This window comes from Gopherus evgoodei, chromosome 5 (assembly GCF_007399415.2).
Source record: "Gopherus evgoodei ecotype Sinaloan lineage chromosome 5, rGopEvg1_v1.p, whole genome shotgun sequence".
In the NCBI taxonomy this organism is placed as follows: domain Eukaryota; kingdom Metazoa; phylum Chordata; order Testudines; family Testudinidae; genus Gopherus; species Gopherus evgoodei.
The window spans coordinates 142,707,238-142,733,145 of record NC_044326.1 but is presented as its reverse complement, the minus strand read 5'-3'; the positions used below and the strand labels follow the sequence as shown (position 1 = coordinate 142,733,145).

Sequence of the window (25,908 nt, the reverse complement as noted above, 5' to 3'; positions counted from 1 at the left end):
ATTCTGGTTTAGGGAACAAAGGCTATATCAGTATAAAATATCTTAATACTGGTAAAACTGCCTCCACAGTAGGGTTTATACCAGTATTACAGGTAAGAATAAATACATAAATTATACAATTAATTGCCAGTTATACTGGTAGAATTTTTTTTAGCGTAGACCAAGCCTTGATGTCAGATAAGTGTGAAAGTGTCCGAGGGCTAGAAAGGACCAGGGTTACTGCACTCACACGTCACTCTGCAGACCAGAGGTCAAAACCTGACTAGCAGGTTCTCAAGACCTGGGCATCATCAATTCTGCTATCCCTACTCAGGAACAAAAGGGCAAGCGCACTGAGGAAAAAACAGAGCAAGTCCAGACTGACAAGAGGATTAATTTCAGGACTCAGAGATTTGCTACCAGGGAAAGACAGCAGGGAAAAATTTAGAACATAGTTTGTATTTTTGTCATACAACATTAATTGTTGACAGTTTGACGGGGGGGGGGGGGGGCTGGTGTGGGAGGGAAAACAGTTCCACTCCTTCTCCCCAAAACATGTGAAAGAGAAAAGTACATGCTCTTTCCCTATACCACCCTCAGTTTGGTATCTAAAGTGGTGTAGTCTAACAGTCATATGAGAACACCCTTCAACCCTGATTGTCCAAACTCCAGTTAGCCATAGGTCAGCTGCTTCCAAACCTGCACACACAGACCAAGGCTCCTTCCGCCAGACCGAAATCTCGCAGGGCTGAAGCTCGCTGGGTGCCACTCAGCAATCCCAAACTCTGATTTGACAAAGCTTATGGGAAAGCCTACCAAACTTACAGGAATCCGAATTCTAATACAATTAAGGAGTCAGAACAAGATGAATTTAACACCTAAAAAACATCAGGCTCTTCGGGAATCTTATCTAGGCCACATAGCTAAACTTAACCAAACTACATCCTAAACACAATCAAACTACAGCCTCTGATGCAGGACTAGGGCTTAAATATGCATCCTTCATCTTTTGCTTCTCCTTCCATCAGTTTTCCCCCTTTTTCTCTCTCTTACCAAGGTTAGCCTGATTGCAAACCAATAGATTTATGAAGCCACATCATACTTTAGCAATGGAACTGTTCACATAATATTACTACTCAATAAAATATAGTCTGCAACTTTCTACTGTACTGTAGATGCTTTTCTTTATTATTTGTATTACTGTAGAGCCTATAACCCAGGGCCCCATTGTGCTGGGCACTGTTGAAACACAATAGAGACAATCCCTGCCTGGAAGACCTTACAATCTAAATGTAAAGTTACAAACAAGTGGATAAATGAAAAGATGAAGGGAGCACTAGGAAAGAATAAAACTAAAGAAGTCAGCATGAAAAGCAGTGGTCACAGAAAACCGGCTGCCTGACCACCAGCATTACCCTCACAGGACCTACATGACACTGGGGCCCTGATCCTAAGATCAGATCCATGCAGGCAGGCTTCTAAGAACATGCAATGCCTAACTGAGACATAGACCCAATTGCAGAATCAGGATCCTGGGAGCCAAGGACAAACACAAATATCTGTAGATGGAGAGGATCTCAATACAGTAAGATGCGATGTAATGAAAGTCACTTGAGATGGTTTTCAAACTGTGGGGGGGCCTGGAGGAACATTTGGGTGGGTGGGCGGTGACGTCAGGCAGCTTGGGCTTCAGCCGGCTGTATTTTAAAGAATCCTTATTGAGGTTGCAGGAACAAACCATCCCGATGTGTAGAAAGAATAGTATTATGGCAGGTGACCAGCTTGGCTTAACAGTGAAATCCTTGCTGATCTTAAACACAAAAAAGAAGCTTGCAAGAGGTGGAAGATTGGACAAATGACCAGGGAGGAGTATAAAAATATTGCTCAGGCATGCAGGAGTGAAATCAGGAAGGCCAAATCACACTTGGAGGTGCAGCTAGCAAGAGATATTAAGAGTAACAAGAAGGGTTTCTTCAGGTATGTTAGCAACAAGAAAGTCAAAGAAAGTGTGGGCCCCTTACTGAATGAGGGAGGCAACAGAGGATGTGGAAAAAGCTAATGTACTCAATGCTTTTTTGCCTCTGTCTTCACAAACAAGGTCAGCTCCCAGACTGCTGCACCAGACAGCCCAGCATGGGGAGGAGGTGATCAGTCATCTGTGGAGAAAGAACTGGTTCGGGACTATTTAGAAAAGCTGGATAAGCACTAATCCATGGGGCCGGATGCGCTGCATCCAAGAGTGCTAAAGGAGTTGGCGGATGTGATTGCAGAGACATTAGCCATTATCTATGAAAACTTCTGGCGATCAGGGGAGGTCCTGGATGACTGGAAAAAGGCTAATGTAGTGTTTATCTTTAAAAAAGGGAAGAAAGAGGATCTGGGGAACTACAGGCCAGTCAGTCTGACCTCAGTCCCTGGAAAAATCATGGAGCAGGTCCTCAAGGAATCAATTCTGAAGCACTTAGAGGAGAGGAAAGTGATCAAGAACAGTCAGCATGGATTCACCAAGGGCAAGACATGCCTGACTAATCTAATTGCCTTCAATGAGATAACTGGGTCTATGGATGAGGGGAAAGCAGTGGATGTGTTATTCCTCAACTTTAGCAAAGCTTTTGATACAATCTTCTACAGTATTCTTGCCGGCAAGTTAAAGAAGTATGGCCTGGATGAACAGACTATAAGGAGGATAGAAAGCTGGCTAGATCGTCTGACTCAATGGGTAGTGATCAACGGCTCCATGTCTAGATGGCAGTCGGTATCAAGAGGAGTGCCCCAAGGGTCAGTCCTGGGGCCGGTTTTGTTCAACATCTTTATTAATGATCCGGAGGATGGCGTGGACTGCACCCTCAGCAAGTTTGCAGATGACACTAAACTGGGAGGAGTGGTAGATACGCTGGAGAGTAGGGATACGACACAGAGGGACCTAGACAAATTAGAGGATTGGGCCAAAAGAAATATGAGGTTCAACAAGGACAAGTGCAGAGTCCTGCACTTAGGACAGAAGAATCCCATGCAACGCAACAGACTACGGAGCAAATGGCTAGGCAGCAGTTCTGCAGAAAAGGATCTAGGGATTACAGTGAACGAGAAGCTGGATAGGAGTCAACAGTGTGCCCTTGCTGCCAAGAAGGCTAACAGCATTTTAGGCTGTATAAGTAGGAGCATTGCCAGCAGATTGAGGGAAGTGATCATTCTCCTCTATTCGACACTGGTGAGGCCTCATCTGGAACACTGTGTCCAGTTTTGGGCCCCACACTACAAGAAGGATGTGGAAAATTTGGAAAGAGTCCAGTGGAGGGTAACAAAAATGATTAGGGGGCTGGAGCACATGACTTATGGGGAGAGGCTGAGGGAACTGGGATTATTTAGTGTGCACAAGAGAAGAATGAGACGGGATTTGATTGCTACTTTCAACAACCTGAAGGGGGGTTCCAAAGAGCATGGATCTAGACTGTCCTCAGTTGTGGCAGATGACAGAACAAGGAGTAATGGTTTCAAGTTGCAATGGGGGGAGGTCTAGGCTGGATGTTAGGAAAAAATATTTCACTAGTAGGGTGGTGAAGCACTGGAATGGGTTACCTAGGGAGGTGGTGGAATCTCCTTTCTCAGAGGTTTTTAAGGTCAGGCTTGACAAAGTCCTGGGTGGGATGATTTAGTTGGGGATTGGTCCTGCCTTGAGCAGGGGGTTGGACTAGATACCTCCTGAGGTCCCTTCCAACCCTGATATTCTGTGATTCTATGACTGGGAGAGGGCATGCCACCTTCACCTCACCCTTTTTTGTTAAGGATGGGGGGGAGCACAACTGAAAATTTTAACTCAAAAGGGGGGCTCAGCTCAAAAAGTTTGAAAACTGCTTAGCTAGATTATACTATCTAGCACAGAGCCACATCTTAGGAGACTTCCCTGCTAATGGTGACACATGCTTATATAGCTGGAATTTTCTATAAGTTATTGGGAAAACAGGCTCTCTTATCCTTTGTTCAGTCATGTCAAATATCAGGCTGGAGGTCTCAAGCACCAGGTATGGAGGGTAACAGGCTCTCCCTGCCTTTGTTATGGTTGTGCTGCCTTTTAACAAACAAGAGGCCTAGGCATGCAGCTGAGTGCTCAAGGCCAGTTGTTCGCAATCAGAGGGGTAGGCAGAGATCTTTAGGGGGAGGGGAGTAAATCAACAGCGCTAGATATGTAGCCTGCTGTAAAACTACAGCACCAGCAAAGTCAGTACAAGCTACAGTGTCGTGAGGAAGTCCACAGTATTCCAGTAAGGTCTCCACCCTTGTGTCTGACTCTGCCAGTTAGCAGTTGAGAAGTGAGGTGAAACGTGGGGGGTCCGTAAGACCCATGGGCCTGCTGACAGGGGCACAGTGTGCACGGGCTGAGCGCCCTGCTCCGGCCCATCCAGCTGAAGGCGGTGCGGGGCGGTGCCCCCGGGCCAGCCGGAGCGCAGCGTGTCTGGTGCACGTAGGCATATGGCAGCGGGCTGCAAGGAGCCCTGCACCGGGCCGGGGGGAGGACAGGCCTGGGGCCGGGCAGGGCTGCCCAGCACCGCGCGCGGGGCAGGTCCCGGCAACGCACAGCCGGTATCAGCCGGGCGACGGACGGGGGGCTCGACCCGCCCAAGGCACGTGCCGCGGCACCCCCACGCGCCGCCCTGCGCGCGGCTCGGACCGGCCCACCGCGGGGCGCGCGCGGGACTCACGCTTGTTGACGGACTTGAGCGCGCGGCCGAAGTCTCCGTTCTGGCCGCTCCGATTCACCTCGCTCCAAAGCGCGGGCGCCGCCCCCGCGCCGCCCGCCGCCGCCGCCATCTTGTGAACGGGAGGAGACGGGAGGCGGCGCGTCCCCTTTCCCCCGGAAGCTGACGCGTGCCCGCAGGGGGGCGGGCCGGGGCGAATGTCGCCGTCAGCGCCGGCGGCGGGGGAGGGCCTCCAGCCCCGGCGCTGTACACGCTCGGTTCGGGGGCGAGGCTGGCTCGAGCCCCACCTCGGGCCAGCGCTGCCTGGGAAAGCGCGCCCCCCTCCGGCCTACCCAGCAGCTGCGCCGGCTGGCGCCTCGCCCTGGGGCATCGTGACACGCGCCTTCGCGGGAAGCAGCTCGCCGGGACCCCGGCGCAGGCCAGAGCTCGTGTACCGGGGAATCGTGTCACAGGCTCTGCGCTGGGCAACGCTCATGTCCTCCGCCTTCTGCTGCCAGACCCGCCTGCCTGTGGCTCGCGCGGTGCCGGACTCCTTCAGGCAGCGCCTGACACAGGGACTGTAAAATGTTCCGAACAAGACTTGCAGCAAGGGAGAGCTACAGGCATTTGACCGGTGCTGGACAACAGACCTTCTTACCTCTAGGGCTTAGTCACACAATATTTTCCAGCCTCTAATGTCTAGAGGCAGCTCAGTTACCTGGGGTAGTGGGCCGCCAGCCCGTCTCTTGGCTTCAAACAAGGTACTTAGGGAAACTTTAGATCTGGCTCAGAAGTTTTCGTTCTGCCCTGTTTCCAATGGGTTGAATAAAACTCCAGAGCAGCTGCTGAATCCCTCCTGAAGGTTCGGGAACACTGGAATTTGATTCCATCTTGACTCCCGCTGAAAGCTCCACCCCCTCTCTAATTGGTTATTACGGCTGTCTGCTTTAGTCTTTCTGTAGCGTTTTTTAGAAGTGCCTTTCCCAGCTATTCTCTGTATGCATTGGCCCCTTCTGACTGTAAAATCTATAACTTGAGAGAAGATATTGTAAAAATCTAAGATGCATTTGCTTTCAACGTTTGCACTGCATCACTTTTTAGTTAGACTAGCTACTCTTGTGGCAATATTTCTCTTGAAATTTGGCAAAATTTCATTTATATCTATTAAGCACGCTTGCAAAACTGATTAAAAGGAGACAACTTTTGTGAAAGTACTGTATCAATGTTACAAGAGAAGAAAAATACTTACAAAACCATAAGCTAGATATTGTTAGCTGCATTTTACAGAGGGGAAATTGAGGCAGGGAGACTTATACAATCACAAAGCCAATCAATATAATCACTAAATCTCTCTCTTTTCCCACTGAAAAGCAGATAGTACCTGCTTCCTGGCTCTGTATGCATTGCTTGAAGTTGTAGCATGGTCCAGTGGACGGGTTAGTGGACTGGGAAGCAGAAGACCTGGGAGCTAATCCTAAATCTGCCATTGTCTTGCTACTTGGACACATCATTTCACCTCACTGTGCCTCTGTTTCCCATTCTACCCTTTGTCTGATTTGTCTTTCACTTGTAAGCTCTTCAGGGTAGGGACTCATTATATATTTGTACAGTGTCTAGCCTAATGAGACCTTAGGCACTAAAGCAATATAAATAAGAATATGGACATAGACAGAACCAGGATGGGAACTCAGTAGAGGTCCCTACCCTGTGTTCAGATCATGCCTCTCCCTGAAATGGGAAGTTAATATCCTATAGACTTTGACTTATAAACGAGTCTACACCAAAATTTGATGGTTTTAAACTCTATGAAATCATTTAATTGAATATCTAATACATTGTCTTTTTGTTTACCTGAAGCATCTGCAGGCATGGAGCCTCTCGGCTTCCTGTGGCCATGGTTTGCCGCTCCCATTGGCTGGGAACGGCAAACCACAGCCACAGGGAACTGAGGGGCTCCGTGCCTGCAGAGGCTTCAAGTAAACAAAACGTCCTGCCAGCGGCTTACCCTTTGGCCTAAGCCAAAGTTTGCCAACCCATTTATTGATGTCAATACTGCAGCCTTTTAAAATTGCAAAGGCTTTGTTCAGTGGACTACATTAGCTTGAAGGGAATACTAGAAGAGCAGTGCTGCAGATCTGCATGATATTTGACCCATGCATTTCACAAAATTCACAAGCCAATCAGAAAAATACAATGAATGATAGTACTATAGCACTGGTGTCAGTCCACTACTGTGTAATGTGATCTCTTCATGCATTTCTACCAATGGACCTCATAAGTCTCAAGCAAATATGAAAATATAACCTGCAGAATTGATGGAATCGCTAATAAAATTGAAATAGCTGTTATCTCCACAGACTTGCCAAGCTACAGGGCTGCTTTGAAATAAACAGAGAGCAATAATAATTTGACTGTGATAAAGCAGGTGACATTCCTATATAAAGTCCTACAAAATCTAGAACTACAATAATAATTTTCATACTAGTATTTAAAATGAACAGAGAAATCAAAAGGTCTCCTTATCATGCAGCGTTCAAACTTAAAGTTGTTTAATATGCAGAAGCAAACAATAATTGCACTGGTGTTCGTAAATTCTGTATCAATGAGAAGAAAGTAAGAGAATGGCGAGAAAATAAAACACTAAAAGACATGCCAAGAAGCAAGAAAAAAGTATCCAATGAGATACGCTTAATTTCCTGAGCTAGAGAAAGATCTCAATAATTAGGTTGTTGAATGTCAACAAAATGGGTACATTGTCACTAGAACTGAAATTCATCTGCATACTCTGCAAATGTCAAAAGACGACAAATGCAAGTCAGTAAAGCCATCAATGTTTGTCGCATCAGCGGGTTGGTGTACTCGTTTCAGGACCCATCATGGTCTCTGTCTTTGTCAGCAAACAAAGATAGCACAAAAGCTGCCGAGAGAACTAGAAGGAAAAAAAAAATCGAATCTTCCCCAAAGGTTTATTATAAAATATTGAAAGGAATATGCATTTGAACTGTCACAAATAGGCAATATGGACGAAACACCAATGACATTCGATCTTCCAAGCAACAGATCAGTAACCAGTGTTGACAAAAAACATTTTAATTAAAACCACTGGCCATGAAAAGAATCCATTTTACGGTGGTTTTATCGTGTTTGGCAAATGGATCAAAGCTCCCTCCTGTTATTTTTAAAAGAAAAACCTTGCCTAAAAACATGAAATTTCCTGCTAGTGTCGTATGTCTACACAAAAAGGGATGGATGGATGAACGTGGGATTATTGAATGTCTGGAAAAAGTGTGGAGTAAGAAACCTGCTATGCTCATTTGGGACATGAAAAATCTTTGTTCACTGACGAAGAAAGAAACTATGACGGTTCATGAAACGAGTACACCAATCCACTGATGCAACAAACTGATGGCTTTACTGACTTGCATTTGTCGTCTTTCGACATTTGCAGAGCATGCAGCCGAATTCCAATTCTAGTGACAATGTACCCATTTTGTCGACATTCAACAACCTAATTATAAAAGTGTGGCCAAAAATATGAAAACTACTTTGTAATACCTGGAGGCTTAACTTCAGTTCTACAACCACTTGATATCTGGAAGAACAAACCCTTTAAAGACAGGCTATGCAAAAGGTGGTATGAACGGACGTGCTTAGGCATGGCGAAGTTGACAAAAGGCGGGAATCTTATGAAGCCCGAAATGAATCTGGTCGCCCAGTAGGTCAAGGATGCATGGGTGTCCATTCCCTCGGAAATGATAGAAAAATCATTTAGGAAATGCTATATCAGCAATTCACTCGACGAGTCAGAAGATGATGTCATGTTTGATGATGACACAACAGAGGCTGATGATGAGAAGGAATCTGAGTTTGACGATGACACTGCCAACATCTATGATGACAATGCAGGTACAGCTGTGACTGAAGCAGAGTTTAACGAACTGGTTGGTGAATCAAAGACTGATTCAGACTTTGAAGGATTTTAAGATTTTTTAAAGTCCCATATTGTTCTAAAGTTACTTGTTTTAAATATCCATTTACTAATTTTAAATATTGACTAATTTTGAAGGTGAATGCATATTTGTTCAGTAGTTATAACAGGTTTTTCATTAGATTACATTAAGATAATTCTAGCAAAACTTTTGAGTGTTTCTTGTGATGCCAGCTTTTAAAATATAGCAGGGGTCAGAAAACTTTGGCTCCCGCCCCATTAGGGAAAGCCGCTGGCAGGTTGGGACATTTTGTTTACTTGGAGCATCTGCAGGCATGGAGCCCTCAGCTTCTAGTGTCCGCAGTTTGCCATTCCCAGCCAATGGGAGCTGAGGGGCTCTGTGCCTGTGAATGTTCCAGGTAAACAAAACGTCCAGGCCCACTAGCACCTTACCCTAATGGGCCAGGAGCCAAAGTTTGCCAATCCCTGAAATACAGGGTTGGCTTATGAAAGGGCCAGACAGTTTTTACTATTTTTACCTAACCATCTTGGGGGGCGGGGGGGTCATCTTATAAATGAATAGGCTAATGAACGAGTATATATGGTATATTCTAAAAAATTCTAATAACTTTTGACAATCTTCCCCATGCAGCTTTCCACCGACCCCATGACAATTTCTTCTCTATTCCTTGTCTGTTCTTGATTTTTCATCTGTGCCATAAATTTCCTCAGCAAACTTCTGCAGGATTTTACACATTTGGGATCATCTTGAGGCAGCTCTTATTCCAGCTTCAGTTTAGGTTCCCACATCTTAGACTCAGATTTTAAGGCCTGAAGGGCCTATTATGATTATTTAGTCTGACCTCCTGCATATCATGGGCCACAGAACCTCATTCACCCATTCCTGTAATAGGCTTATAATCTCTGGCTGAGTTATTAAAGTCCTCAAATCTTGATTTAAAACTTAAAAGTTACAGAGAATCCACCATTTACTCTAGTTCAAACAAGCAAGTGACCCATGCCGCACACTGCAGAGGAAGGAAGAAAAGCTCAGGGTCTTTGCCAACCTGACCTGGAAGAAATTCTTTCCCAACCCTAATTATAGCAGTCTGTTAGACCCTGAGCATGTGGGCAAGACCCACCAGCCAGATACCTGGGAAAAAATTCTCTGGTAACTCAGAGATTTTCCCTTCTCGTGTCCCATCTCTGGCCTCTGAAGAGATTTGCTAATAACAGTCACATATGGGCCATATGCCATCATAGGCAACGTCATACCATCCCCTGCATAAACATAAGCTCAGTCTTGAATCGGTTTTAGGTTCGGTTTTTGCTCCCACTGCTCCTCTTGGAATGTTTTCCAGAACATCACTCCTCTGACAAGAATAGACAAACTACACATTGACCATGACATACAGTTTGCTGTTGTTACAGGACTTCATTTTGACAATATCTTTGGCACAAACAGCCTTTGTTTAACTTGCAGCTCAGCAGCAATGCCTGGATACAAGATTATTACCCATGAACACTAAAATCATAACAATACAGGTATATGTAACACTTCCATAGTAAATTGGTAGATAATGTTGCCACTGACTTATTTTTTAAACAAACAGACAATATGGGAGAGACTACATTTAGAGGTTTTAGACTTGCTCAATCATTTGTTGTACACAGTAGACAAATTTGAGGGAACTATATGCTGAACATTGTTACTATAACTAAAAAGTATAGAAAAACTATACTAATTGAAGGAGTAACTTGCAATAGGCAGATTCAGAAGCTTGACTTTATGTTGACATTGTTAACACTTCACTTTCTTTCCAATCTCTGGTATGTAAACCCACTGTACCACTATTTTTGTATAAACAACTCAGTGGTTTCTTGAGGCAAGGCAATTGCATAAGGTACAAGTCTGTACTCTCCATCCTTTTGCAAATGCAACCTAAAATCCTTTTTTTTCCCCTTTACAATAGGCAGCTGTCAAATATAAAGGGAAGGGTAACAACCTTTATGTAATGCAGTAATATTAAACCCCTCTTGGTACAGAATCACTTACCTGTAAGGGGTTATCGGTTCAATTAACCTAGTTGGCACGTGACCAGAAGGACCAATGGGGAAAGAAGATACTTTCAAATGTGGGTGGGTGAGGAGGAAGGCTTTGTTTGTGCTCTTGTGTGTGTGTTCTCTCTTGAGACAGAAAGGGACCAAGCAGGAAAAAACACTCTCCTAAAACCCTACCTGAAATAAGCATCTCAGGGCTTGTCTACATCACAAAGTTGCAGCGCTGGTGAGGGGGTTACAGCGCTGCAACTTAGGAGGTGTACACATCTGCAGGGCATCACCAGCACTGCAACTCCGTGTTTGCAGCGCTGGCCGTACTCCCGTTTTGTCTCGGGTGTAGAGGATCCAGCGCTGGTGATCCAGCGCTGGTAATCAAATGTAGACACTTACCAGCGCTTTTCTTGACCTCCGTGGAATAAGCAGGTATCCCAGCATACCTGAGGAAGCCTCTGGTAATCAAGCTGGTCTCCTTCCCCGGTTTGCTCTCGCGTTCCCCGAACCCCCATGCAAGCAGGTCTCCTTCCCTGCGGCTCGCAGGGCGGTTCGGGGAACGCGAGAGCAAACCGCGGCGAAGCTGGTCTCCTTCCCCGGTTTGCTCTTGCGTTCCCCGAACCCCCGAGCAAGCAGGTCTCCTTCCCTGCGGTTTGCTGGCTGGCTCCGGGACCGAGAGAGCAAACCGCGGCGAAGCTGGTCTCCTTCCCCGGTTTGCTCTCGCGTTCCCCGAACCCCCGTGCAAGCAGGTCTCCTTCCCTGCGGTTTGCTCTCGCGTTCCCCGAATCCCCGAGCAAGCAGGTCTCCTTCCCTGTGGTTTGCAGGGGGGTTCGGGGAACGCGAGAGCAAACCGCGGCGAAGCTGGTCTCCTTCCCCGGTTTGCTCTCGCGTTCCCCGAACCTCCATGCAAGCAGGTCTCCTTCCCTGCGGTTTGCAGGGGGGTTCGGGGAACACGAGAGCAAACCGCGGCGAAGCTGGTCTCCTTCCCCGGTTTGCTCTCGCGTTCCCCGAACCCCCCTTGAAGCCGCCCAACAGCGCTGCAGTGTGGCCACATCTAACACCACTTGCAGCGCTGGTTGCTGTAAGTGTGGCCACTCTGCAGCGCTGGCCCTATACAGCTGTACTAATACAGCTGTAACAACCAGCGCTGCAAAATTGTAGATGTAGACATACCCTCAGATTACAAAAAAAGTAAATAAAGGAAATGCATTAGATTATCTTTTGTTTTAGCTTGTGAATTTTCCCTATGCTAAGAGGGAGGTTTATTCCTGTTTTTTGTAACTTTAAAGTTTTGCCCAGAGGGCAAATCCTCTGTTTTAAATCCTATTACCCTGTAAAATTACCTTCTATCCTGATTTCACAGAGGTGCTGCATTTACTTTTTTCTTTATAATAAAATTCTGCTTTTAAGAACCTGATTGGTTTTTAGTGTCCTAAAAACCCAACTGTTTGGTCTGTGCTCACCTTGGTTACCTATTTGGTTGGTACAGTATCCTCAAGCCTCCCCAGGAAAGGAGGTGAAGGGGCTATGGGAGATATTTTGGGTTTCAGACAAATCTGAATCTTTGTCTAACTCACTTGGTGGTGACAGCAATACCGTCCAACGACAAGGAAGAATTTGTGCCTTGGGGAAATTTTTAACCTAAGCTGGTAGAAATAAGCTTAGGGGGGTCTTTCATGCGGGACCCCACATCTGTACCCCAGAGTTCAGAGTGGGGAGGGAACCCTGACAGCAGCCTTATTCTTTAAATTACCTGTTCACAATGACTTTTCAGCCTTTTCCACTCAGGAGAGTGCACGTTCAGAGTTCATGAGCATTTTAGTTTTTAGTCAAGAGTTACTTATCCTAGTCAAATTCCATTTGCCATTTTGCTAATTAATCTCCACTGCTATGTTTAGACCTAATCTGTAATCCTTATTTGCTAATAGTCTCAACTCAGTTGCCTCCAATAAACAAACTACATTAACACTTCTCGCACTACTGGTCCCAAGAGATCTCATTTACCTCAGAAAAACAGCTCTTTGTTGTTACTGTCATAAGTTCTTCCCTCACCTGTTACAGGACTCTGACTCACTGGTTTTCCTCACATATGAGTGACGGTTAGAAAAGTAGAGTTTCAACCATCAGAAGCCATCTATTATAATTTTCCTCAGATTTCACATATTAGAAATACACATTTTTTTTGCTTTCAGAAAATGATTTGACCCCATAAAGTTATTCGTTTTTCCCCTTAAAAAAAAGGAAAGGGCTTATCCACAATTTTCATTGATTTCTTTGTTAGAAACAGGCCCTATGTGTTATCAACTTCTCAATTGTCAGAAGTTTGCTGATGGATGTATTTCACACCACTCTTTATAAATCAGTATTCTTACACCTTGTGTGTACTGAGGCAATAAATGTAGCAGAAACGCAACATATCAAAGTTTTGACTGACAACATATTACTGTGGTATATTTAAGTTTAAATTGTGCTAACTTAGTTGTAACCAGTGGATTTGCCCAAAAAGAATACTGTATGGTTTAGCATACTGTTATATATAATTTAAGAATTTCAGAAATCCCCATATTGTGATATCTATTGGCAATGTAAGTCTGGAGCCATATACAATGAAGTTAGAGAGGTAGCATCTGATATTACACATCTTACAAATGAAATTCAAGAAAATGGAAAAAAGACTTGGAAAAGTGTCTAAACATTTTAAATATTATCTTTTATGGCTTTATTGGAGTTCATTGGGACATCATCATATACTGATGAATATATAATGTTAAACCTCTATGATAAGCCTTGGATTAATGAAGAACTGGCTCACAGAGCTGCCTCAAGTAATTATTGAAAACAAGCACATTTTTCCAACAGCAAGGACAACCCTATGAAAACAAGTTGGGGAAAGCAATCCATGTTTTAAACACATCAGATCATTAACGTTAACAGTAAATTTTCATTAAATACCCAGAACTCAAGCTGATATTTAAGATGTTTATTGTTTCATCATTAAAAGTTCTCTATAGAAGGATGGCAATGCTATTTCAGTGCATATTATATGGAAAAATCATACCTCTCAAGTGTCTAGCCTAGAAACCAGAGACAGCACTATGTCTAATTAGTGCGCAAGGTCAAGAACACAATGCTGTCAATGCAATGAACAGAAAAATACACAGCTATTAAATATAAAAAATTCTGTGGACAAGTGGAAGAGTAGCAGGGTATTACATTGACAACTGGGAAAGCAATGTGGGCATGGGAAAAACAGAACTCATTTCCTGGGCAATTGACTGGGTCAAGTCATAAAAAAAATTCAAGAATCTGGGAGGAGTTGTCAAAGTCACAAGTGCTACCTTTTGTGTGAAGGCAAGTACTATCATTAGCCACTGGTTTAGAAGATTTTCAAAAGCATGCAAGGTATTTAGGTGAACAGGTCCCACTGAAAGTCAATGAGACATGCTTCTAACTCACTTAGGCACTTTTGAAAATGTCCACCTTACTCAGATTCTTCTGCTGCATGTCTTTACAGGTGGCTGAAGCGCTATACTAAATATCTTGAATACTCAATATCACATATGTAACTATCATGATTATCAGACTTGAAATAGTTTTATAGTTCTTTTACATCCGTGTAAATAAAAGAATCCCCTTTCAAACAAGATAAGCCAAGATCCACTTACCAGTGCTTCAGTATAAAAAAGCACAGAGTAATTATGACCTAAGTAATCAATTTTTATCATACCTGCACAGTTAGCTTTCTAATCTTCGTTTTTTAAAAAAAAGTTGACTAAAAATAGATTTTAGAAGTATTTTTGGTCAGCTTTATTGATGCATCTAATATAATCAAGCCTGGCTAATCTGCATTAATCTACTGTGTATCACAACTAATAAATAGGATTTGCATCAATTAAAAACAGACAATTGAGAGGTATGCAGAAAACTTAAATACTGTAAATTACGGGTGACATACCCTTATGGAACAAGAACTACAATTATTACAGATAACATTACTGTTAAATAATGCATGAACTGAAAGACTGACAAAGTCACTAGGAAATCATTTCAGTCAAAGACCTGCAAAAAAGTCATGCTTTGACTGTACTGTATATTAATATAGCAATTCATTTTCTTACGCAAGTTAAATACCTATGATTTAAGTGTTAGTCTACATTTGAAAAGCCATTTTACTCAATATATACTATGTAAAAAATAAATTAAAAAAGGGAAGCAGGAAAAATATTTTGTATATGCTGCAAACATACATCAGTAGCTCCATAAATGAACATTTTACCTCCCCTTTGGTAAAGTGTGAAAAGGGGACATAAGAACAAAAACATACAATATTTATAAATAGAAACATTTCAACACTGATTTTTTGAAAATGGAATTAAATGTCAGTTTTCTTTTCTCACCAATGCAATTTAAATATTGCATTTTATAGCATCAATAAACTTACATAAGAGATTTGTATGTCACACCCACAGAAGAGTTGAGAATAAAAAAGGGGAAGTACTCCTTTAAGGGTGTTAAAAACATAGGAATCAGATTCCAGAAAATAATTACCTGCTTATTGGCAGAACAGCTGCCCCATCCCCAAGCTAGTGGTGTCAACCCTTCAGTCATAGAAGTATGAGCAGAACAGTCTACAACTAGTACTCTCATCCAGTACGCATACCCCCCACCAAAACACACTGACAATCTACACATCTGCTTATTGACAATGTTGCATTTTGGCAGCACAACAGCTTACTTTGTCGCCTTTGTACATCATATTTTAGTCACCATGTTCAAAAGAAAAAAAACAGATAAAATGTATCTTTAAAAACTCTCTCAAGGAAACTATTTAAAAATTCTTGTTCTAGCATTTATATGTAGCATAAATACAAAAACAGAATAGAACCAACAGTTACAATTTTTAATGAAGTGAGATACTAAACATATTTAAATAAAAAGAAGTGAAAACAAAGTGTCTTTCCAAACAATAGAAACCTTGAAATCCATCAACAAGTCAGTGAAGATAGATACTTAACAATAAACAAAGGTGAAAAGGAGTATCTAAAATACACCAAAGGCTTGCTATGCTATTTCTCCTTATTGCCCATTCTCTCATTTGTATGGATGGCCGCTGAATGATAAGATGTCTACGATAGTTCTGTATGAAGCTCCTTTCACCACTGCTGCCAGCTGAAGTCGTCATTGCTGCCAAAGACCAAGAAAAATCCTAGGATAGTAGCAAAGATGACAGTATTCCCTGTGAGGACAAGTGCACATGCTCCCCACAAAATCTGTGGACAAGGGAAATTTAGTTACATATGTAGAGAACTAGACAGCAGAAGCAACCAAATGAGACAAAAAGAATAGAATGCAAAGTTACTGAATGTGGTCTGAAGTGTAACAATTCACTGATGCAAGGACAAGTTGGTCCAGAACCCGAGCAGCTTCCCTTCATTGCTAGAGTTCAGGTACAGCTGTTTTTTACCACCGTATCATCTAGACCTGCTCCAAGCAGGGTTAGATAACAATAATAAACATGTCTGCTCTCAATCTACCCTGGTGCTCCTTTGGTTGCTGGCCCCAGTGCTAGACTTGCCTAAACGTAGAATTATAGATGCAGCCCTCTAGAAAAAGTTATTTTCAAAATCCATCTAAAAGGAATTAAATACTCAGAATCCATTAAAAGTCAATAGAAGTTGGGCACCTGACTCTCTCAGGCACTTTTGAAAGCCACATTCTAGTGGGAAGTTTCCCTCTAGGAAAGAACTTTAAAAAAAAAATCTTTATTTTCTGATTTTCTCAATGGAATTAATGCACACTAAATATTCTTTTAAAAGGTGTAAGTGAAAGAATAAAAAGCAGTACAGAGTGGTTGGAGGGGCTGAAGAGAATTATACATTGATTAGAATGAGGTCCACTCATTTTTTCATAATTCTCTGACATCCTATATTTGTATTTATGGAGCCTAACAAAAAGAAGAAAGAGAAATAGCTGACCACTAAGGAACTGTCCTTTCTAACTATTACAGAAATGGTTTCCGCATTATTTGGAACATTTCTAGCTTTGTTTCTGTGGGTAAGATTTTATATTGCTGTTATGTTTTCCTTCTTGAATGTTTGCAGTGTTATATACATTTTCATCTACTCAGATACATTTGGATACAACTTTTAAACTAAGATGTTTAAAGTGTATCAGCAAAACGTTAAGCTCAGAGAAAGTATTACACAACATAAAATCATTTAGCAAAGAACATGATCCCATATGGAAATATTACTAACCAGTTGTGCTCTGGCAAATACGATAGGTAGTCCAAATGCTGAGACAACAATGCCTGTTGTAAGAAATATTGCTAGTTCCTTGCAAGCATTACTTGTAGCATCTGTTTCATCTACTAATCTTCTTGCTATGCAGTATGGAATAGGAGAAAGGATGTAAAAAAACAGAACAAACAGTGGCCAGTATTGGCTGGGGAAAAGAAAAAAAGAAGAGTTAATATTCCCATTTCTTCAAAGTAACTAGTTTGTCGTCACTTTTCCTGATATACACCCTTAAGAGTATACTTTTATCCTCCCATCCAGGAAACAGGAACATTTAAGAAGCCCCTACACCACAATGATTGCTGTACAAAGCATATTAACAACTACAGTTTCTTGCCCCACTGCGAAGTTATAACCCCCTTTTAATACCTTTCCTCTTCAGGCAAAACTTTAAAAATGGGGCATTCCAACATGAACTGACAGACATATTGGCTCCAGTTCATCCATGTGGGAAGTGAATTCCATACCTAAGGTGGGGCCACCAATGAAAATATTCTGGCAGTAGCCTCGGATGTTCAAGCCCAGGGCTGTTTCAGCTGACCTCAATGACAGTGGAGGAAAACAGGTTGAGAGGGAGTTCTCATCCATGTTTTTCTGGGAGCCTCATTGCATCATTTAAAAGAACCAGATATGATCAACTCCACTCTGAATAGTTTAGCAACCAAGCCAAGCTTTACAGGGTTTCAAAGCTGACCATAAAAAATTATCGATAGAAGGAGACAATTGTTCTCCACAGACATTTAAAAAGAAAAGGCAAAAAAAGCATAGCAATGGAATTAATGCCTCCATAATATTTTTAAGAACTTGGAAAATTAATACTTTGGCAGATATTTTAAGTTTAGGGTTCACTCAATAAGAAGGGGTCACAAATTATATTTAGCACTACACCTGACATTCAACACAGAAAGCAGGAAAAAGGATGCTACAGACCAAAATACAGATCCATGAGGACAACTTATCCCACAACAGCAGCACAGGATGTCATACTACCTAGCAAGAGGTGTGTAGTATAATTTTTTCATTCTACCATCAGTTGGAAGGGCAGGACAATTTATCAAACAGACCTGGTATACGGAAGAAACTAGAAGGGCCTGCGCTTTGGCTAGATGGTCTACAAGCTTGTCTATCAGTGAATCTAGAGAGACAAGGTAGGTGAGGTAATATCTTTTATTGGACCAACTTCTGTTGCTGAGAGAGACCAAGAAGTTGGTCCAATAAAAGATATTACTTTGCCCTCATCATCTCTTGAATATTCTGGGACCAACTCAGCTACAACACTGCACTTATCAGTGAATCTGTCAACTATCCAATAGAGTTTGTTGGACAAAGTGGCAATCACAGTGGCAATACACTTCATTACCCATTTCAATACATGCTAAAACCCTTGTCAATCGCAAAGACACAGAGGTTATAGGATAAAAGGAGTATTTGAGAAACATTTTTCTGATGCTTTCCTTAATGGTATGTATTTAAGACTATGCTATAAATATTAGTTGATTTCCCTTTTCTGACCAGATAGCTGAAAACTAGTTCACAGGTGACCTTTTTTGTTTTTTCTCCAACATTTTCAATCCATAATCAAAAAATTGCCTATAGGAACTGGCCAGTGTGCAGCAAAAGGAATTTCACTACGCTGGCTCTGGAGGACAGACTATTCAGTAGTGAAAGGGCCATGAGGTCAAAGTGTATTAAAACTGTATACATTACCTATTGTACTGTGGAAGAGCACACCCAAGCATTAGGAACATTAGTCCAATTGCTCCCCCAAAGGACAGACTAATCAAAGCTGTAAGGAAAACACAAATCAAGAACAGAATTGTCAGTTTGTTGGACCACACAGAACACAATCTGAAAGCATTAACTATTTTTTTGGCTATTGGCAAAGCTAACCAATATCTACACAAGTCAAGGGTGTCATTGCAATAACAGCCTCCTCCTGCTGCATTAACAGACTTTCAAAGTTAAGGTGGAGGAGGTAATATCTTTTATTGGACCAACTTCTGTTGGGGAGAGAGACAAGCTTTTGAGCTTACACAGAGTATCCTATAATATCCAACAGGTTTCAGAGTAGCAGCCATGTTAGTCTGTATCCGCAAAAAGAACAGGAGTATGTGTGGCACCTTAGAGACCAACACATTTATTTGAGCATAAGCTTTTGTGGGCTACAGCCCACTTCATCGGATGCATAGAATGGAACATATAGTACATGTACATTGGCCAAACCGGACAGTCTCTACACAAAAGAATAAATGGACACAAATCTGACATCAGGAATCATAACATTCAAAAGCCAGTAGAACATCACTTCAACCTCTCTGGTCACTCAATAACAGACTTAAAGGTGGCAATTTTGCAACAGAAAAGCTTCAAAAACAGACTCCAACGAGAAACTGCTGAACTTAGAATTAATTTGCAAACTAGATACCATTAACTTGGACTTGAATAGAGACTAGGAGTGGCTGGGTCATTACACAAATTGAATCTATTTCCCCATGTTAAGTATCCTCACACCTCTTGTCAACTGTCTGAAATGGGCCATCTTGATTATCACTACAAAAAACAATTTCTCCTACTGATAACAGCTCATCTTAATTAATTAGCCTCTTAGAGTTGGTACGGCAACTTCTACCTTTTCATGTTCTCTGTATGTATATATATCTTCTTACTGTATGTTCCATTCTATGCATCAGATGAAGTAGGCTGCAGCCCACGAAAGCTTATGCTCAAATAAATGTGTTAGTCTCTAAGGTGCCACAAGTACTGCTTTTTATAATATCCAAGTCAATTTTACTTTTACAAACACTTAAAACAGATCAATGGATGCTATTGCAGTAGATTGGGGTGAGCTGATCTCATTCCTCACCCTTCCCCAGCATTTGCTTGACAGAATATGCTGTAATTAAGGTTGCAAAACAGATTCAATAATAATTCTGTTTTTCACTTGCTCAAAAACTCCATGGGGCTAGACAGAATATTAAATGTTTTTTCCATGTTTGGAGGAAATCTATTCAACTACCTGAATTGTGAGACACTAAAAATGTCACACTAAAAATGCAAATGGGCTGAACTTCGAAATGAGCCACAAATCATGCTTATTGAATGGAATACCCCATAATCAAGCTTGCAAAAAATACAACTGGACATATTTCCAAAGGACTTATATTCGCTTAGCACAATAAGATTTTAGCAAAGAAGCCCAGCCTCCTTTGGATAAACTCACTGCCTTATGCTTATTCATTGTTTAGTATCATAGGTCAGATACAGATAACTGTTCACAAGGCTATGTTCTGAAAACTTTTCTCTTAGGTGATTTCTTTTTTAAATGTTATTCTGAAGTTATATCTGACTAAATGAGTGTCAAGTCACATGCAACATATAACTCAATTTTATTTCACACTCTCAGATGTCCAAGTTTATATAAAAAATAAAGTATGGCAATTGCATCCACTAGAAATCAGTTTTTTTTTTAAATCAGAAAATAGAAGACAGAAAACAGAAGGAATAGTCCCACTGACTGATGTGAAAGTGTAATTGTTTTAAATCTTCATTTATCATCCTATCAAATGATGTCCTCTTAAAACTGCTCGGTTATTTACCGATGAAAATTTAACTTTATATACAGCCAAATTAAATGTTACAGCTACTATGCTTTTCAGAATTAAATCTTTTGAAGTGTGAGCACTTGTGTATTAAGTAGGATTCATTCAAATCTACTGAAACTCAAGTTCCCAGATTTTTTCCAGATTCCAAGCCATCAGAGCATTTTATTTGTTTGTTTCATATCTAATTTAAAGGAGATGTTTATTGGTATTAAAAGGTTCTGTACATTTGTATATAATACTACACACAAATGTAACTTGGTTACATGAACATTTATATTAAGCTTTAAAACAAAGTCTATGTTAGATGAAGTTTTGAATGTAATTTAAAATCAGGCTCTACATGTTTTCACCTGTTAATACTTAAAGAACAAAGATGATGCAAGTGGGACCATCATATCCACCCTGGGACTTTCTGAAGCACAAGAAAGGTTATAAGTCCCTAACTGTAACCTCATGGGGTTACTTCACTTATTAATCCTATTGTGAAGAAAACATGATTTAACTTTGGCAGTATAATTTAGCTAGCAATGAGAATGAATAGAGCTTTCTCATGAAGCCGTGTAATATATACACACCAATATCCCAGTATAGATTCAGACAATAAAACTGAAGTGAACAGAGTTTTTGGAACTGTACATTTTCTTTCAAATTTTTCAAAATCGATCATTCAGTTTGCGTACGGCGTCCAAAGCCCAATGGAGCTAACAAAAACTCTTACCTCAGAGAACTCTGAATCAGGCCCTATATTAAGTTGACAGCATTTTACCCATAGTACATTGTACTGTTTAACCCATACATAGTTTCAGTCAGTTTCCTCTATTTATGTGGGTTATTTTAAAAGAAAATATAATTATACAGCAAAAATCAGCAAGAGATCTCAGAAGCTGAGCTAGTACCTGAGGCTACTTCTAGCTCATTTAAAATGTTAAACAAAGAAATTATTAATAGAGGAATATTTTAGATTTCATTTTAAACCTGTTCCCCATTAAGATACGGCGCTTTTGGTTCCATATGTTTGTTTTTATCCAAAAACATTTTGAGGCAAATGACAGATTTTCAAGAAGCTGAAGGCTTACCGATTCTTAACCAGCCTGCTGGCTTTATTGTAACTCTTTCTTTAAATAACATCCTGAAATTAGAGTTATTTAACTGCACAGAAACATAGGGTATTCCCAAGAGATTTCAGAAAGCTTTTGTTCCTTTGTATGGATCAGTCCATTTAAAGTTAGGATTTGATTTATGAAAAATCTTACTGGAGATTTGGAAGTTGTACAGATAGGATACAAATGAAGATTAGAGTAAAGCTAGAATTTGATGAGTCAGGTTGCCAATAGCCAGAAGATGACTTTCACTGGCGGACCGAGGGAAGGCACAAGTAATACCTATTGCAGAATTTACTCTCTGTGGGTGTTTAAAATTTGACCTCCTGCCCCCCGCACGAACGCGAGCCAAGGCTAAACCAACCACGTGCCACAAGCCTGAGGCTTTGTTTTCACGTGGAAGCAGCTACCTCGCTGTCAAACCCAAGCGGGGACAAAGTCCGGGTACGGTCTGCCTCCACCAGCTACACGAGCAGAGCAATGGGGGCTGCCCTGGATCAGCCACACGGAGGATCAGACCTCTCGGGCCCCCACACCAGAGAGCGCCGGGAACCGCTCAGCGCCGCGCTCCGTCGCCGGGGCGGCCAGGCAGCTCCGACAGCCGTTTCCGTGCACCCCGCGGCCCAGGCACTGCTCCCTGCCAGGCGCAGGCTGCGGGAGGGAGACGGGCCCCGCAGCAGGGAGCGAAGGCTCTGCCCCCCCTCGGGGCACGGGGGGTAGCTGGGACCTTGGGTCTCGGGGCGCCCGTTCGCTCCCCGCCGACAACCGCTCCCGCCCCCAGCACCTTTGATCCCGGCCATGGCGTCGCCACCGTTCCCCTCACCGCACAGCCAGAAGCCCCCGACTCAACCCCCGGAAGTGCGTAGGGGGGCGGGACGAAGCAACACTTCCGGTGAGAACTGCGCAGCCGCCAAGGCAAGAGCGCGCTCCTCCGTCATGTGACTCGGGCACTGTGAAACCCTGCGCTGGGGGTGGGGTGTCGGGGAAGGAAGGTGGCTGCTTAAAGGGCCAGTACTGCAGCGGGGAATCCTTAAAGGGCCAGAGACTGCATATTACTCAGCCTCCCCAGACCAGCAAGGTGAAGCCAAGGCTGCCTAGATTCAGGGTTTCATGGGGCCTGGGGCAATTTCGGGGGCCCTTCCATAAAAAAAGGTGCAATACTATAGAATACTATATTCTTGGGGGGGACCCTGTAGGGCCCAGGGCCAATTGCCTCACTTGCCCCCCCCCCGGCGGCCCTGCGAAAAATAAACATTTAAAAACCTTCTGCATCTCAACACAAACCCAGTTTTGAAAAAACTTCTTTTTTAAGTCACCTTTACAAGGTATCACTGGGTCTCAGCATCAACTAGTGCTAAAAGGCACTAAAGCTCATTAAAAGGGTTGGACAAAGATTTTTCCATCAAAACTAGGGGTTTTCAAAAAGCAGAAACAATCACGGATAATGTCTGCCTTCCTTCAAAATTTGTTGTGGTTTTTTTAATTGAAAAGCTGAAATTAGTCTGCCAAAACCTGAACATGGTTTGGGGTTTCAGAAGTGTGTGGCCAAATATTTGCTGCTTGCTGTGTTTGATTGTTTAAAGAAACAATACAAAAATTCTGATTACAAAAATCCAAAACTTTTGAACCACCTCAGCTTGTGACCAAACACCTGAGCCCATCCACTCAGATTTTTCCAGGTTTCTGATACTCTGCTGGCTTCCTTGACTCATATCTGTCTCCATAACTTTGGATTCATTTAGCTTAGAACATAAGAACGGCCATACTGGGTCAGACCAAAGGTCCAATGCCAAGTGCCCCAGAGGGAGTGAACCTAACAGGTAATGATCAAGTGATAGCTGTCCTGCCATCCATCTAGGGACACCATTCCTTACCCATCTCGGCTAGTAGCCATTAATGGACTTAACCTCCATGAATTTATCTGTTTCCTAGAGACTGGCTCCTTGGGGTCCCTCACAAACTGGAGATGGTTACTGTGGGTTTGTCTTTAGTATAGTTTATGTACAAACTCCACAAACTGAGCATTTGAGCTTGTTCCAGAATCTGGGATGAGCCTATGTTGTGAAAACTGATATGTTCAAAATAGCACATGCATGTGAATGGACACAGGGTGCTAAAATTAAATTAACCCAGGGGTTCTCAAACTGGGGTTCAGGACACCTCATGGGGTCACGACATTATTACTGGGGGTTGCGAGCTGTCAGCCTCCCCCTCAAACCCTGCTTTGCCTCCAGCATTTATAATCGTGTTAAATATATAAAAAAGTGTTTTTAATTTGGGGGGGGGTCGCACTCAGAGATTTGCTGTGTGAAAGGGGTCACCAGTACAAAAGTTTGAGAACCACTGAATTAACCCCTCTGGAGCCTTGGGGAATGCAGGGGAACGGAGTCTCCCTTAGTAGGATTGGGAAGGAGGTAGGTGGTGTAGGATATTGCTCTTCTCATGTGATTCCCTCCCCCATGGCTCTCTTGGCTCTATCACTGTTAATTTAAAGTGGCTAATTTTAATGAAGCTGCCCTCCCCTGAAATGAATCTCCCTATGGCACTGAAATTAAATGTAGACTATAATTTGGCATTTGAGAAGTGAAAGGGATGGTAGCCGTAAGGGAAAAGATAACAGCTTGTCTCTTTATGTTAAATAGCTGTCTGCAAGCCTCAACCTGCTGAATGAGCTTTAGGATAGGGAAGGCTGTGCCTCCCCAAACAGCCTGGCCCTGCCCCCTATCCAACCCCCGCCCACTTCCTACTCCCCGACTGCTGCCTCAGAATCCCCAATCCATCCTGCTCCTTGTCTCCTCACCGCCCCCTCGAGGTGCCCCCCAACCACCACTCTGGGACCCCCCCCACTCCCTGTCCACTGACTGCCCCGATCCCTATCCACGCCCCTCCCCAAAGTCCTGACAGATCTCCAGAACACCCACAATCCAACCTCCCATTCCCCATTCCCTGACCATACCCCCAGAACCACTGTCCCCAGGACCCCTTACCCCTTATCCAACCCCCCTGGCTCTGGCCCCCTTACCATGCCACTTACTCCCGCCCAGGGGTGAAAGTAACTTACAGGATTTACTAGTACTGCAGGAGTCCTGAGTGGGGGGGGGGGCCTCAACCAGAAGAGGCGTGCCCTCAAAATTTAAAGGCCATGGGGCATGGGCTGTGGCTGGGAGATCCAGGGGCTTTAAATCAACCCGGGGCTCTCAGCTGCAGAGGTGTCCCTTGACTGTCCTCAGGACTCCCTACCCCTTATCCAATCCCCCTGGCTCCCTTACCATGCTGCTTACCCCCGCCTGTCCTGGATCCTCAGTGCACCAAGCTGAGGAGCGTCCCTGGATAGCACTGCAGCGGCGTAACTTCACAAGACCTGAGCTCCCACCGCTTGGCCACAGCTAGCAGCCCTGCCCCTTACCAAGCAGCTCGGAGCGGGAGGAGCTCAGGCCCTGCCCAAGCTACACCGCTTTAGCTCTGTCCAGGGCTGCTCCTGGACGCAGCGCGCTGAGGCGCTGGGGAAAGGCGGGGTCAGGTCCGGTGGGGGAGTCTCAGACATTGTCGTTGGGGCCCCTGTGGGGCCCAGGGCAAATTGCCCCACTTGTCCCTCCCCTCTGGGGGCCCTGGATGAACCGTTCAAGTCATACCCCCTTCAGCCCGGCCCTGGATCACTCTCTGCTGGGTGCAGATGCCAGCAGTGCCTTAGCTTTTATCTCAGAAATATTGCAACCCCCCTGATATTATCATTAGTCGCACAACATTTGATGCTTTCATTATGGGAGACGTTCCTCTGTAAAACAAGTTCATTTCTAGCCCTTGTGGTTGGCTGACACTGTGAGCCAGTCAGACCAGGATGCTGAAGACAAATCAAAACATCCCCACTGTTGTTGTTTTGTTATTTTTTAGGCAAATTTAATTTGGGTCTGAGTCATGATTTTTGAATGCTTGAGGTTGGCAATTCTGCAGCTTACAGATTGCTGCTCCTCCCTCCCACCTGAACAATTTCAGATGTTGTTGGATGTATAAAATAATTGCTCATCCCTTTCAAAAGAGCCACACATAAACTATGTAACTGCACACTGAATGCAGAGCAAAGGAACTTGGAGGGAACAGATTTAAAAGTTTATTAGAAAATGTTTAAAAATAAACGATAGTACAAAGCGAAAAAGGCCCTCCATGACCCACATGCTTTTTGCACATCTGTATCTAGCTCAAGTCCTCAATAAGCACAACCAATTTGCTACATTTTGCCAAAAAAATGTAAGGCTCAGTCTTTTAAGAGGAGGATTG

The 25,908-nt window shown here is 43.1% G+C and overlaps 2 protein-coding genes across 3 annotated transcripts in view; both read right to left on the bottom strand.

Moving 5' to 3' along the window:
• SRP72 (signal recognition particle 72) overlaps positions 1-4,805 on the bottom strand; it is a 43,667-nt gene extending 38,862 nt beyond the window's left edge. For both annotated transcript variants that reach the window (XR_004000768.1, XM_030565563.1), the window contains exon 1: positions 4,680-4,805. Coding sequence is in view for 1 of the 2 variants with exons in the window: in XM_030565563.1 (XP_030421423.1) it covers positions 4,680-4,788 (109 nt within the window). In the remaining variant the exon portion in view is untranslated. The remainder of the gene's footprint in view (positions 1-4,679) is intronic.
• An 8,795-nt stretch (positions 4,806-13,600) lies between these two features.
• Positions 13,601-22,525, bottom strand: LEPROTL1 (leptin receptor overlapping transcript like 1). The gene is made up of 4 exons (XM_030565561.1): positions 22,418-22,525; positions 18,639-18,717; positions 16,893-17,079; positions 13,601-15,905 (listed from the first exon to the last, which is right to left on the bottom strand). The coding sequence occupies exons 1-4, from the start codon at positions 22,431-22,433 to the stop codon at positions 15,789-15,791; spliced, it is 399 nt and encodes a 132-aa protein (XP_030421421.1). The 5' UTR covers positions 22,434-22,525; the 3' UTR covers positions 13,601-15,788.
• Positions 22,526-25,908: the final 3,383 nt, after the last annotated feature.